General features: G+C 41.0%; 1 protein-coding gene across 1 annotated transcript in view; it reads left to right on the plus strand.

Moving 5' to 3' along the window:
- The first annotated feature begins 6,554 nt into the window (after nucleotides 1–6,554).
- TBC1D22A (TBC1 domain family member 22A) overlaps nucleotides 6,555–15,153 on the plus strand; it is a 152,643-nt gene continuing 144,044 nt past the window's right edge. Inside the window, exons 1-4 of the mRNA XM_072357216.1 lie at nucleotides 6,555–6,756; nucleotides 8,742–8,798; nucleotides 11,338–11,678; nucleotides 12,388–12,567. Coding sequence (XP_072213317.1) covers nucleotides 6,695–6,756; nucleotides 8,742–8,798; nucleotides 11,338–11,678; nucleotides 12,388–12,567 — 640 coding nt within the window. The 5' untranslated portion in view covers nucleotides 6,555–6,694. The remainder of the gene's footprint in view (nucleotides 6,757–8,741; nucleotides 8,799–11,337; nucleotides 11,679–12,387; nucleotides 12,568–15,153) is intronic.

Below are 15,153 nucleotides of genomic sequence, written 5' to 3' on the forward strand. Positions count from 1 at the left end.
TAATGGATTATACTGAAGATATTTTTAGAAATTACATCATAAACAACTGCAAATTTATACTCTGCTTTGTATTTTTGAGCTACCTTCTACTGTCTGGAGTCACTGGAATACTGAAAACATATGGAACACTAAAAAGAAAGGAAGAAGGCTGTTTTCAGTTTGAAGGTACATTTCAGCTGCTACACAGAGAAACTCAGAAATGGATTGAAAAGCAAACAATGAAACTTAATTACCTTCTAGTATGCGTTTGGATTAAAGAGAAATTAACTGAGAGCAAAAAGTGGTTGAAAAGCATGGTCAAGGCTCTGTTACCCTCAAGGGATATCACCAGAAACTAATCCCTGATGTAGACACAGAAAACACAGAAAAGGCACTCAGAGTGGCTTTGAGGGATAAAAGGTGAGGTCTGTTTGAATTCGATATAGAGGTCCGAGGAGAAGACCCAGGAGGAACTTCAAACGGCGCTGGTGATAGAGCTGGATGGCCAAAGTCAAAAGTAGAGGGGAAAAAACAAAAAGCTGCAGCAATCAGTCATGAAGATTATCAGAGAACAAATGTTTGCTTTAGCTCTCAGGATAAATTGTAGATGCGGTTTAACACAGTTTGATGCATACTAACACCTGAAGATATCTGCTGGAGATAATCCATCAAACTTCTGTGTAGTACTGTTGTCTCTGCTATTCTTAAGCACCTGTGGAGAGTTACAGATTCACTGCTGAACAGCTTTTTGACCAAATAATGGAGGGGAACAAGCACATGATCGCAGCAAATGCCATACCAAATGCAGCATCTCCACATCAAGCCAGCTTGTCAAAGAGATGCTGCCTTAGTGGTGGTCAGCCCTTAAATGAAGTCTAGGAGAGGTGGAGTCAGGCTCCACCCTTTCTGGGAGCACAGCTGAATTACCCTCACCTGTGCTGACCCGACACTTGCCTCAGCTGATTAATCAGAGGTTCAGGCTGTGATTACCAGTTTCCCATACACTCTATTTTTCACTCTTACATTAAAGCAATAGTAGACAGTGTTGCTATTTATTGGGACTCTGTAAAAAAAAAAAAAAAAAAAAAAAAAAAAGAGAGAGAGAGAAAAGAAGAAGTGTGAGTTCCAGCGCATGGCTTACTCTGACTTTTGCCAAATGTTATTGCCTATCTCCATATCAATCTGCAGTTCTATGCAGGTCAACCAGCACCTCTTAAGCTCTCCCAACAATTTAGGAAGATATTTTAGCCTCAGGAAAAATCATCTAATGAAATCATCTAATGCCACAATGATTTCTCTCCGCATCTTGTTTTGATAGCAAGCTAAATTTGCAGAAACTGATTTGAAATGTATAATTTAAATAAAAGAAACATCTATCAATAATGAACAGAACTATCATGGCTCAGAGCCAAATATGCAATCATTTAGTTCTCTGTTTGAAGTCTGTCATGGTGCAATACTGTGTTTAAACCTTCACCATATGTTCTGAAGGCATAATAAGGTAGAATTTCAAGGAACAAGAAGTATCTTGGAAAGAGAACTTGTCACTTTTGCCAGCTTCTCTGCCTTTTGACCAAGAGGTAGGAAGAGCCATTCCTCCTCCTGAGCCTCATGAGCATCAGCACTGCATTGCAGCAGTGCTCCGGGAGGAGTTCTGTGCTCCAGGCCATGGGCGAGCTTACAGCTTAGCTGGGGTACGCCTGGCTGCCAGCACTACGTGATCTGTGAGACAGATAAACTAAAGCAAAATTAAACACCTTCACCTCAGACTGCATCAAATGTAAACATGAGCGCTGTCACTAATTTTTAAATGAGGGACATATTTTTAAATCTACCCATATTGACTGCTCATCCAGAAGAAGACACAGGAGGCAGATGTTTACCCAGAGACAGACAATATTTGTTTATGCTCTCTGCAGTTTCATTATCCATTACTCAGTTACTTACTAGAGCGTGTGGGTGTCAGTGCAAGTGTAGTTTGGAAAGTCTGTTCCTCACTCCCTTTCCCGTGAAATCTTGCTCAACTCATGTAACAGAGAAGGTCATTTACAGAGAAGAAAGTTACAAAACCCTACAATGAGTCTGCCTGTGACAATGAAACGGCCACAAGTTGTATCAGATGAGGTTTAGACTGGACATAAGAAGAAGCTTTTTCTCTCTTAGAAAGAGAGTCAAGAGAGAGTCTAAGTCTCTCTTAGAAAGTGGTCAAGCACTGGGATAGCCTGCCCAGGGAGGTGGTGGAGTCGCCATCCCTGGCAGTGTTCAAGAGGCATCTGGATAGGGAGCTAGGAGATATGGTTCAGTGGTTTTCTGTAGGTATGGTAAAGAGAGGACAGTTGGACTAGATGATCTAGTTGGACTAGATGATCCCTTCCAACCTTGTGATTCTATTATTCTATGACTCCTCCTGGCCAACAGTTCTCTCATGGCAATTCCTCCCTCTAATTAGTGTTTATTCTTCACATGTACTTTTTCACCATGAGGTTTACAGAACATCCATTTCTGCTACTGAAAAATATATTACAGAAGTCTTTAATGACCATTCCTTGCTACATCAGAAGGCCCTACTAGAGATTTAGTTCCTTTACAGGCACGAAAAGCAGCACCATTCAGATTACTGAGTCTCTGCCTCTGGCTTTCCTTCACCTCCGGCTACACATTCAGTGTTCCTTTTGCCACATTTTCCTATTTTATTTTTTTACTTTTCTTGGATGTGGTTTGCTCACCATGATTAGGCCACAAACTTTGGCTCCTTCTCTCACATCAGTGCTCCTGTGAACAACTTTACCTTAGGAAATGATTCCATTATGCTTCTTAACTCCTTCACCATACTCTTTCCATCCTGTTCTCATGCCAGCCCTCTTGCCTCCAGTTGCTGGACCCTATTTCTGATGTACCCTCCTGTCATTTCATGTGTTCTGTGGAGCTGATGTGGGACATAAAAATCACACTAAAAGAGTTTCCTCTAGTGTACTGCCATTTTTCAGCAATAAATTACCATAGCATTCTATTCCTTCAAAAATATTTTTGTTTTGGCCAAATCTACATTTCAAGGTTTCCTCTGAATTTTCTCACTGTCTATCCATGTTGAGTCAATTAGGAACAAAGGTGAAATCACTCCTTTCTTCCAGATTATCTTCATTGACCAGCATCCACTGTTCAAAATGACATTTACTTGTTATTTTTGGACTTTCCTTGTTCACACTTTCTTATTCACAAATATACAACTTTTGCTCAGATCCTGCTGTTTCTCACTCTTCATGTCAGATAGCTGCCTTTTTCTCTCTGCCCATGGGACCAGTATGCCCTTCCTGACCCTCATGTCATGCAGTCTTTTTTCTCTGCACTGCGCTGAAAGAACTGTTGTGAATACATGATTTACTGGGCCACTTCTAACTTCTTTCAATCCAGTTATTGTTGTCCGTCCTTCCTCTTTAACATCCTCTTTGTTCTTTCTTTCACGGTTCTCTGTGACCACTTCTCCCACTCATCTTGCCTTGACCTATACTGTATATAAAAATATCGAACCATCTGAGATTGCTGTCTTCTCTAGTATAACTGCCTCTGTTTCCTTTTCCTTTCTTTTTGGGTAGAATGCTGTTCTTGGGTTGGTTTGCAGCTTCACTTCCTCTGCTTCCTCCATGACTTTCAAAATAAAGTAGATGGATGAAATGGTTAGAAAGAAGGGTGTTCTCATCAGCCAAACAGGACGTGTCATCAGCCGCTACAGAAGGCATTGTGTGTTATATTAGCTGGTTAAAGTTGCTTAAAGCAGTAAAGACATGCAGAAACCAATGCTTCAATACGGAAGCTAATTTAAGCTGTTTTCACTTTTTGCTTACTGATTCAAGCAAACAAAACATGGATATAGAGAGACATAGTATTGTTATCTCTTAGAATAAGTCACTTCCAGCCCCACCTCAGTGTTGCGTTTACACTACAGCATGTTGCTGACACAGCGATCTAAAGATAAGCATGAAAAAGCACACTAGCTTCAACAACTTAATCAGCAAATCCTCCCAGTGTGCACATAGCTAAGCTATCAGGGGAGTGCTGTTGTCAGCTTAGATAATTTTCCTTAACATCAATCCACACTTTTCTGTGTGTCATGAGTAAAGCTGTACAGTATATATACCATACCTTTGCAGAAAAGTCTATCAGCGTAAGCATACCAGCACAGCTAGATTTCCTGAACCTTGCCACAACAGATGAGCCAAAATACAAATTGGTGCAACTGAATGACCACTGAAACATCTGTTTATATATCTCACCAGCTACTGCACTAAGGAATAAACATCTTTGTCCTTTCTTTTCTCAAAAGATTGCTACTTCACGCTATAACTCTTATAATTTTTGACCAGCCAAGAACACAGGTACATTTCTATATTTTAGTACATAAAATTCCTGAGCATCTTTATTTACCAAATGTATTTAGTGACTGAACTCTGAAAACTGGCCCCCAAAAGTAGAAGTAAATTATTTTGATAATGCAAAGCATTTCTTTCCTGCTGAAAATAAACTAAGTGTGGAATCATTCAGAGCTCAGTTTTGAAATGGCCCTTCAGAAGAAGCAGATCCTTGGAGAACCAGCATCCGGAATCAGTATTTTAAGGATGGATACTCTTAATACAGTCTTCTATAAAATAGTTCAGAATATATGTATTTATATACAAATAAAAGTTCTATATTACAATATAAAGGTACAAGAAAAAAATCAAGCTGAATACACTAACTTAAGCTTAACTAACTTATGCTCAGCCTAAGAGATAGTCCTGCATTCTCATTCTGCTCTACCATAACAGACTTCTGTCTGTGTGTACTCCCCATTCTTCACAATACAAATGTAGCTCCATCTGCACATCAGAATTATCTGGAGTATTCAGTAGAGTAAATCAATGCAAGAGTCATTTGTTTCTGGTGTACAACTTTTCACTGCATTGAAAACTTAAGAACAATGTAACACATACATATAATTAAAAAGAAATAATGCAGTGAACTCTATGCTGACTTGATTCAATAAAATCTCCACTTCTAAAATGAACCAGAAGTTCCACACGGCTGCACCAGACTGACATAAAAGTTAAATGGCTCTGCTTCAGCATTCAGGCCAAGTATCACAAAGACTGCAGATGGCCTTGGCTACCTATCCCCAAAATAATTAGATTCCCTTTAGAGAAATATCAATAATGAGTAAACATAGTTTCAGTGAGAAACATAATTTCAAAATCCATATTACTGCTTATGATAGAATACATATTCTATGGATTTATCATGTTTTTGACTGCTACAAGCAAATGTATCTCCTTTTTATATCCTAACAGTGATGGATCTAAAACAAACTTAGTCTTAGACTAAGCAAAGTTCCACTCCTGACCTTAAAGGTTTCATTTTCACTTTAGCTAATAGGCATGGCTCATATTACACTGTGCTTTTCGTGCACTGCATTAAGACTGCTGATACTGAAGGTCACAGTGCATTACGAAACGCTTACAGATCCATAATCTTTAAGATGGATATTATTTAAAGAACATTAGTAGAGAAGAGGATACAATCCATACCATACTCATCTATAAGTAGCACTGAAATTACTGCAATGTGCAGCTTCCACTTATGACCAAGATCTTAAATGATTTGCTTAATAAAATATTTGTTAGCTCTGAGGAGGTAGATCGCAAAGCAGGCAGAAAACTTCATTATTTTTTTTTTAACGTATAATAAAGTATTTGTATTTTACGCACGCACTAAAGAACAAATGCCGGCTTATAAGTCACACATCACACTACCTGCTGACTTTGTTTTGCCAGAACATCCCCTGCAGTCACTGTCATGTATTAGACTTATGTAGAACGCAGCAAAAAATACATCTGTAATCAGCACTGTTTCCTCAGGAGTCACAGTCCAGAGTAACGTGGCACTACGTCAGTTTTATTTGCAGAGGTGAGGCATCTTAGGATCAAAAGACAATGAAAAAGCAAGCAAACAAATGCAGTTACAGTATTAATGGTAACCTTTGAAGGAACTTTAAAGCCATGACACAATAAAGCTTTCCCTCCCTAACCCCTCAGAAGATAGATGGGTAAATAATTGTATTTATCAACTGCGCACCAAAGGAAATCGTGATGTATTTTATTATAAAATGACATTAAATTTAATACGATTGAAAAGCTTCGCGAAGAGAACCTTGATTTACTCTTCATACATATCCCAACCAAGGGGACCTAAAGCCTCGAGAGCATCACACCTTGAGCATCACTCAGCAAAAGCAGCCAGCCTTTGGACAACACTTCATTTCATAGAGCCGGCTACCATTACCAGTCGGTGCCCTACACACTACAACACGGTGCGAGGGGTTCACAGGAAGGAAACGGCCACAGAACACAGCAAAGCAAAACCACCACAGACCCCACCGGCACCCTGGGCGGGACGAAGGGGGCCGCCACCGGCCGGGCTCTGCCCAGAAGGCCCTCCCCACTGCTCGACACTCGCTGCCATTGGGCCGATTCGACTCACCCGGCAGTACTCTCACTTCTGGTTGGTTAAACCCTCTGGGCCTCCTCGGAGGGCGAATGAGAAACGCCGTTGTTTCCCGGTCCCAAGATGGCAGCGCTCAGTCCAGTTTCTGGGGAAGGGAACTGGGGGGAGTGAACCCTGAGGGCGTGGGTCGGGGCTGCCAGCCGGGACGGGACGCGGGGCCGGGGATGAGGTGACAGCCGCCATGGCGAACGATGGGGGCAGGAAGCAGTTCTGGAAGCGGAGCGGCACGAAAGTACCGGGCAGGTGAGAGGGGCGGAGGGAAGGCCGGGGCTCTCTTGGGCAAGGGATCTCTCTGGCCGGTCCCGCGGTCGCAGTCCCGGAGCGCAAGGCCCAGAGCGGTGCGGCTGTGCCCGGCTCCCCCCTCATACCGGTTCGTCTATCACCCCTACGCCTCCTCAGGGCGTCCCGCTCCTCTCGTCCGTTTGGTTGTCCCTGCAGAGAGATGACTGTGCTGTGCTGTCCTGTCTGGGAAGTTGTTGTAAGGCGTTTCGGTCCCACTGTCGTTATTCTGTTGTCAGCTTGTACTGAAAAACAAGCTGTGAGTAAACGAGTGAAATATATTAGCTGAGTTTGCCTTTCCAAGCGCCCCTTGAGAAACTAAGGAGCTGTGGCTAAAAAAAAGCCACAAACAGTACAACCTAAAAAAAAAAGTGCTGACTTGAAGAGTGTGGTTAAAAAGGAGAAGTAAAAAGTTGCTTCTGTTAATGGTGAGTCTGTAGCAGCAGCTTCTCTGCAGTTGTGTGCCATATCTTCAGTACGCTCACATTGGTAAACATAAGCTGTTTGAGTAGCGGATGGGAAACTTTTACTACTTTGTCATTAGCCAAAGACTGAGAGATTCCAAAGTATCCCCATTCACAGATAAAGATAATTTATTACATGTACCATTTTTTGAATGGCACAGAGAAATAATCTTGCTCATCCTTTAACTTCTACTGTCCCTCTTCCATAAGCACAAACTGGTAGTAGTTCTGTTTGTCTAGTTATAAACTGCCTCTTCTGGTCTGACTGTTCTTCTTTCTCTGAACTTCTTGTGTTGTAATTTTACTAAGTCCCTGTACCCCCTGTGGGGATAAAACATGTTTGACTTTCTTTGATTACACAAGCTCTGTGAATAGTCGCAGTTAATTAATTTGCAACCTACTGCAGATGTGGAAGAATGAAAATATGGAGAATGGGTTCATGTTTTTTATGGTAGAGAGAGGATTGTTGCTTTGTATAGAGGTGAATTCTCTTCATGTCTGCTCATACAGCGTCTGAAAGAAAGGATAGATTGTCTGTGCCATGAAGGACAGTGGCTGGTGACACCCGGCCCTCAACTGATCTGGAGTAGGGGAGAGGGTGCAGACAGTTGACTGGGGGTGGATTTTATAAACTCCACAGCCATCTGTAGGATTAATTTCACGAGTTAATGCTGCTGATTTGTTATGACTGCAGACTTTTTGGCTCGGTACTAAATCAATTTTATTAAGGTTAGACTTACATATGTGGTCTTGAGATTGATTTTTGATTTGTTGGGAGGATGTTTGCCACCTTTCATGCGGTTTTCAGTGCAGATTTAGGTAGTGTCAGCGTTGCATGTAATTTGCTTTTCTTACAATCAGAATTGTGCAGTAATAGTTTTCAACATGAAGCTGCTTTTACTTGAAATAATACTGTGGCTCAAATCTGGAAGGAAATGGACTTTTATGATTCTGAATAATATGCTGTTCTGTAATAGAGGTTTTAATAAAAAGTATGTATTTGGAAGTTGGTGTATGTTAAAGCATTTATTTTTTGTACTCCCATGGCTTATGTTCTCTGACATGACATCTTCTGTGCCTTTTTGTTTTCTTTAAATTGATCAGCCTTGTGCATTGGTAGCTGTTAAGAATTGGCTGGTTAGATTTTGGAACCCAAGTATACAGAAAAACTGAAATCTTTGCAGATAACTCATCGAGATTTTATTCTGTTTTATTCAAAGAAGTGATAAATCAGAAGAGAGAAACCTTGCTTCTTTTGAACTTTCTTACTGTGGAGTTCCTAGATAGAAAAAGAATCATCTTAAGTTGGTCTCAGTCTTTCTATTGAGTTACTTTTGAGTATACACTTTAGTTTCAGATTCATTGTTTTTAGTTGTGTAGGGGATTCTATGAAGTGGAAGACTATGAAGTGGAAGACTACTAGAACATTTCAGTTCTGTTTATTAGTGTCTAATTAATATACACACTCTCTCTCTTGTCCTATAGTATCCAACACGTCTATGGAGCTCAGCATCCGCCTTTTGACCCATTGCTGCATGGAACGTAAGTTAACCTAATATTCTATGATATTGTCACTGTCTGGGTGGATATGGGAAGAGCAGTGGATGTAGTCTACCTTGATTTTGGCAGGGCACTTGATACTGTCTCCCACAACATCCTTATAACAAAGCTGAGGAAGTGTGGGATAGATGAGTGGACAGCGAGGTGGACTGAGAACTGGCTGACTGGCGGAGCACAGGGGGTTGTCACTGGTGGTGCGGAGTCCAGTTGGAGACCTGTAACTAGCGGTGTTCCCTGGGGGTCGGTGCTGGGTCTGGTCTTGTTCAACATCTTTATCAGTGACCTTGATGAGGGGATAGTGACCACACTCAGCAAGTTTGCTGATGATACAAAGTTGGGAGGATTGGCTGACACACCTGAAGGCTGTGCTGCCATTCAGTGAGACCTGGACAGGCTGGAGAGTTGGGCAGTAAGAAACTGGTTGAGGTTTAACAAAAGCAAGTGCAGAGTCTTGCACCTAGGTAGCAATAATTGCATGCACCAGTACAGACTGGGGGATGACCTGCTGGAGAGGAGCTCTGCAGACAGGGACTTGGATGTCCTGGTGGATGATAGGCTGGTCATGAGCCAGCAGTGTGCCCTTGTGGCCAGAAAGGCCAATGGCATACTGGGGCACATTAAAAAGAGCGTGGCTAGCAGGTTGAGGGAGGTGATCCTCCCCCTCTACTCTGCCCTGGTAAGGCCTCATCTGGAATACTGTGTCCAGTTCTGGGCTCCCCAGTACAAAAAAAGACAGGGATCTCTTGGAAAGAGTCCAGCGGAGGGCCACAAAGATGGTGAAGGGCCTGGAGCATCTCCCCTATGAGGAGAGACTAAGTGAACTGGGTCTGTTTAGCCCTGAGAAAAGAAGACTGAGAGGGGACCTGATCCAAGTCTATAATTATCTAAGGTGTGGGGGGCAAAGTGGCACTACTTTTCAGTAGTGTGTGGAGACAGGACAAGGGGAAATGGCCAGAAACTGGAGCATAGGAAGTTCCGCACGAATGTGCTCAAGAACTTCTTTATGGTGATGGTGATGGAGCACTGGAACAGGCTGCCCAGGGGGGTTGTGGATTCTCCTTCTTTGGAGATATTCAAGACCCGCCTGGACACCTACCTGTGCGATGTGGTGTAGGGAACCTGCTTTGGCAGGGGGGTTGGACTCGATGATCTCTGGAGGTCCCTTCTAACCCCTAAAATTCTGTGATTCTGTGATTCAGATAACCCAGATGATTTGGATCTTATCTGTCTTCCTTCCTCCTTTTCTTCTTTGTTGTTAGAATATTAAGTTTCTATTCATAATTTTTGTCATAAACTTGACTTTTCTGACACCTTTTGTTGCTTCTTGATGCTTACCAGATTGTGAATTGCAAAAGAGCTTTTCAGTATCTTGTCTAACATGGATTGCAGTCTTTCATCTCTTTGCAGTGCCTCAAAAACTTACTGTAAATAATTATCTTAATTCATCGAATGAAGACTATAATTCAGATATAAACAATCTATATGCATCTTTCTGTTGATTATCTGCCTATTTTTTCTGTGTGTCTGTCTGTGAAATAAAGGAATTAGATTATGGCATGGATTACTTTGAGATAAAGGTGGGCATTTTGCCTGTGGAAGTAGGTGGAAGAAATGAGGTAGTAATTTAAAAATGGCCTTAGGTCGTGGTTATTGGATATCAGAACACAATGTGGGTGAAAAGGGTAAAATTATCACCATTAGTAACCAAATAAATTTCTTGCTAATAGCCCACAGCTAATGCAAATGCATTATTTTTCATTTTTTTATGGCTGAGGTGTTTAGGAAAATGCATTGTTGGATTCTGACTGTTGCTGAAATCTGAAAGCTGGCGTGATTGCTCTGCATTACAGTAAATGAGAACAAGGGCCAAGCTAGGGAGGAATGTCTGGTTTATCTATCTTGTACTGTTTTGACAAGGATAGAGTTAGCAGGTGATCAGGGCATGCTCAGAGTAGGAACTTGAGGAGACATCCTGGCTATCAGAAGAGCAAAGTTCTGAAGCAAATTCATGCTACAGTGCATGATTGGAGAGGAATGATAAATCTAATGAGTTTTAAGGTGAGATTTGATTTGTTTATGACAGTGATTGCATTGCTTGATTGCATATGGTGATTTAGGATTAGACCTGATGACTTGATTGCTGCTGCTGCTTGATTATGCAACAACTACATGGAAGGGCCTGAAACCTCTATAAAAGCTCATAAAACAAGAGAATTGTAACATTTCCTGTCTGTCTTATAAAGTATTCCAGCAGTATTTCTTTTATTTGACTTCCAGCTTTTATCTGTTTGTCTGTTTTGGAGGCAAGGAAAGGGGAGATTTGTTCGGACTGCATTCAAAACAAGGAAGGGTGAGGTTGTTACCTGCCTTCCTCCTAAGGAATATTCCACTATGTTATATCATGGTTGGAAGCAGTAGTAACTTGAATAGAGGGAGAGAAATATCTGCTGCTTCCCTTCCGACAGCATGTTGCTTTCTTCATTACTGTTTCTCTAAACACTGTTTACTTGTTATTTAACAGCTTGATAAAACCGGGTTCAAAACCACCTACAACTCCAGTGAAACTAAAGAAAGTCAGCACCTTCCAAGAGTTTGAAAGTAATACAAGTGATGCTTGGGATCTTGGGGATGATGATGATGAACTCTTAGCCATTGCTGCTGAAAACTTAAATACAGAAGTGGTCATGGAAACGGCTCACAAAGTAATTCAGAATCACAGCAAGTTACAAGAACAGCATAAATTTCTGGAAGAGCATCTACAGGAAGGAAAACAAGTAGAATCAGCAGAGCTGACTTCAATTGTGTGTGGTGATAATAGGCTCGTTAAATCAGTCAGTGAAGGTCATACATCAGGTTCATCAGGTATGTTAAGAAATGGAAAAAGTGTGGAAAATCAAGTAAGGAGACCTATAATATTTGCCTTATAGGACATTAACCCCTTCCCAACCTTTACTACAGGTAAATGTTATTAGTCGGTATTAGATGATTTGAGTGAGGTACTGCACTCCATGCTAAACTGTAAGGCATGTCTATGTGAAATACATAGGTCAGGAAAGAATAATTAAACTTCTTTGTTTTCAGACTAGATATGTACTCAATTTTTGGAGGGACTTGCACTATTTTTTGTATTTTGATGACTAACTGTATCAAGTTGTATGTAATTAATCTACTACTGTAGAAAAAATTGTTACTAAAATGCTACTTTATAAAATACTTAAAAATGGAGAAAAATGTCTTCTATGGAGTGGGAAGTTCATCCTGTTGAGTGATCTGGGCTGTGTTCCTGTGTAATAAAGTGACCAATCACAGTGATGATTATGGAAATGAATTAACCTTGCTGTTAGAATGATCTCTAATTCATGTGTTTTAATTGTGGAATATTGCTAGGAAGAGGAATACCTATGCTGTTAAATTCAAGTAGTTTGCAGTTCAAATTGGTGTTATGCCTTTAGGTTATATTTCTTCTATTTTTCCAGAAGAGAACTGTGTTCTGAATTTAAAAGCTAAATTCAAATTATTAGTAGTCCTCTTACTAGCTGAGGCTAAGTATTATGCTTCTTTCTCCTTTCAGATAATGCTAGTGAAAATTCTTCCATGCAAAGATCACAGTCCCTTCCACAAACCTCCACACCTCCTTTAGTGAGCGGAATGGCAGACTTCAGTACCTCAGTTACTCCTGCATTAACTGAAAGAGAAGCATCCCGATTAGACAAATTTAAGCAGTTACTTGCTGGCCCCAACACAGATCTTGGTGAGTATATTTTGAGAAAGCTACGAACTGCATCTAAATAACATTTAAACTATAAAACTTTGCTGATATATTGTTTTTCCAGATTGTTGGGTTTTGATCTAATTCTTTTACCATTTAGAATAGATCTTGCAAAAAAAACCAAAGGATAAAATATAATTGAATGCCTGTTCTAATATGCAATTTGAATGCATTATTCTAATAAGTGGAATGTTTGATGCCTTCTTGTTCTGTTGCATTGCATCATTTTGTCTTAGTGGGCAAACTTCTGAAAAAAGCCACCACCAGCAAACCAAACAAAAACAAATCACCAAGTGTAATTAGCTGTGTTAGTGCTAAAGCCCGCTAATGAAGCAACATGAGGTGTAAGAATGATTCTTCTGTTTAGGAACAGGAAAAAATGTTAAGGCATGGAATTATTATTGCTTGTCTACTTAGTGAGCATTCTGTATGTTCAGACTAATACATTAGTTCTGTGTCTCATCTGTGAATGCTGACAGTGTGTTAATGTGAAGACAAAGTTATTGTCAGATAACATGACTATTGCCTTTGTCCACTAGATTTTAGCTGCTGATTTGTAAGAGTAAGCGTTGAGAGGGTATCACAGAAACAAATGGCATGTATCCCAAGTGAAACTGTGGAGCAAGTAGGGAATTTGGAAGGCTTGGTTAGTCACATTGATATAAGACTTTATGTCAGAGTAATACATAAAATGATTTTGACTTAAGACAGTTCTGGTAGATATGTTCAGGGAACATACGGAAGGAGATAGAAACTGCATGTTTGCAGTTCCTTAATTAAGACTTCCTTTTCCTAAAAATAAGAGATTACTTCAGTGTAACAATATGATGTAGCCCAAGTTGTGGCTATTCTTTTTTTCATTCTGTGATGCATCCTATGGTGAGATTGCTGCTGATGAAATAGAACTATGGAAACAATACTAGACCAGACATAACAGCTGAGTGAGTGATGATATTCTTAGGAAACACAGCTGTGAATAAACTTTTAAGGTGCTATGCAAAATATGGAATTTGGTTTAAACTTGCAAAGGACCATCAAATATTGCTTTTTCATCCTTTGATCCAACATGTTATGTTTTTATGTGATTGTGACTGACACTAAGGCCCAACTTTCTTGAACACGGTATAACAGTAGTAACCTTCTGTACAAAAAATTATGAAATCAGAGTGAAGACAAGGTTTAACTTAAACCAGCTCAAGGGGAAATGGCCATGAACTGGAGCACAGGAAGTTCCACAGCAATATGTGAAAGAACTTCATAGTGAGCACGATGGAGGACTGGAACAGGCTGCCCAGGGGGGTTGTGAAGTCTCCTTCTTTGGAGATACTCAAGGCCTGCCTGGATGCTTACCTGTGCAGCCTGCTGTAGGGAGCCTGCTTTGCTGGGGGGTTGGACTCGATGATCTCTGGAGGTCCCTTCCAACCCCTACAATTTTATGATTTCACTTCTGCTTCCTAATTAAACATGAATACTTCCTCAGTAAATGAAATTTATGAATTAAAGTAAAAAGAGATTTGTTGTGTCCCCACACTTTCTAAATTTCACACAAATATATACAGGTATACAAAATTTAAACATATTGCTCTGCATGTCATTATTATTATGTGGTGCACATCTCATAAGGTGTCAGTATTCTTTTTTGTGGATTCTGTTAAACAATGCCTGTTCAAAGCTACATGTAGGGAACGCCTTGTTTCTCTTGATGCATAGGCAAAAATTCATGTTTTTTAGTATGTTCTTTTTTCATGAAAGGATTGTAAAGAAAATTCTCAATATTGTGAAACTGTAAGTAGTAGATCATATATAGTGCTGGAACTACATTACATATATTTATTAGGGTAAATGTGAGTTTGTATGCTTATACACAAATATGTACGAACAAGTATATACTGGAGGGCCGGGCTCAGAGAGTGGTGGTAAATGGAGTTAAATCCAGCTGGCGCCTGGTCACGAGTGGTGTTCCCCAGGGGTCTGTGCTGGGGCCTGTCCTCTTCAATATCTTTATTGATGACCTCGATGGGGGCATTGAGTGCACCCTCAGTAAGTTCGCAGATGACACTAAATTGGCTGGGAGTGTGGATCTGCCTGGGGGTAGCGAGGCCCTACAGAGGGATCTAGACAGGCTGGAGAGCTGGGCTGAAGCCAATGGGATGAGGTTCAACAAGACCAAATGCCGAGTCCTGCACTTCGGCCACAACAACCCCAGGCAGCGCTATAGGCTTGGGGCGGAGTGGCTGGAGGACTGTGTGGAGGAAATGGACCTGGGGGTACTGATTGATGCACGGCTGAACATGAGCCGACAGTGTGCCCAGGTGGCCAAGAAGGTCAACGGCATCCTGGCGTGTATCAAGAATGGTGTGGTGAGCAGGACTAAGGAAGTCATCCTGCCCCTGTACACGGCATTGGTGAGGCCTCACCTCGAGTACTGTGTCCAGTTTTGGGCACCTCAGCACAAGAAAGATATAGAAGTACTGGAGCAGGTCCAGAGAAGGGCAACGAGGTTCGTTAAGGGCTTGGAGAATCAGCCCTACGAGGAGAGGCTAAGGAAGCTGGGGCTGTTTTCTGGGG

Source organism: Excalfactoria chinensis, chromosome 1, assembly GCF_039878825.1.
Source record: "Excalfactoria chinensis isolate bCotChi1 chromosome 1, bCotChi1.hap2, whole genome shotgun sequence".
NCBI classification, from domain to species: Eukaryota; Metazoa; Chordata; class Aves; order Galliformes; family Phasianidae; genus Excalfactoria; species Excalfactoria chinensis.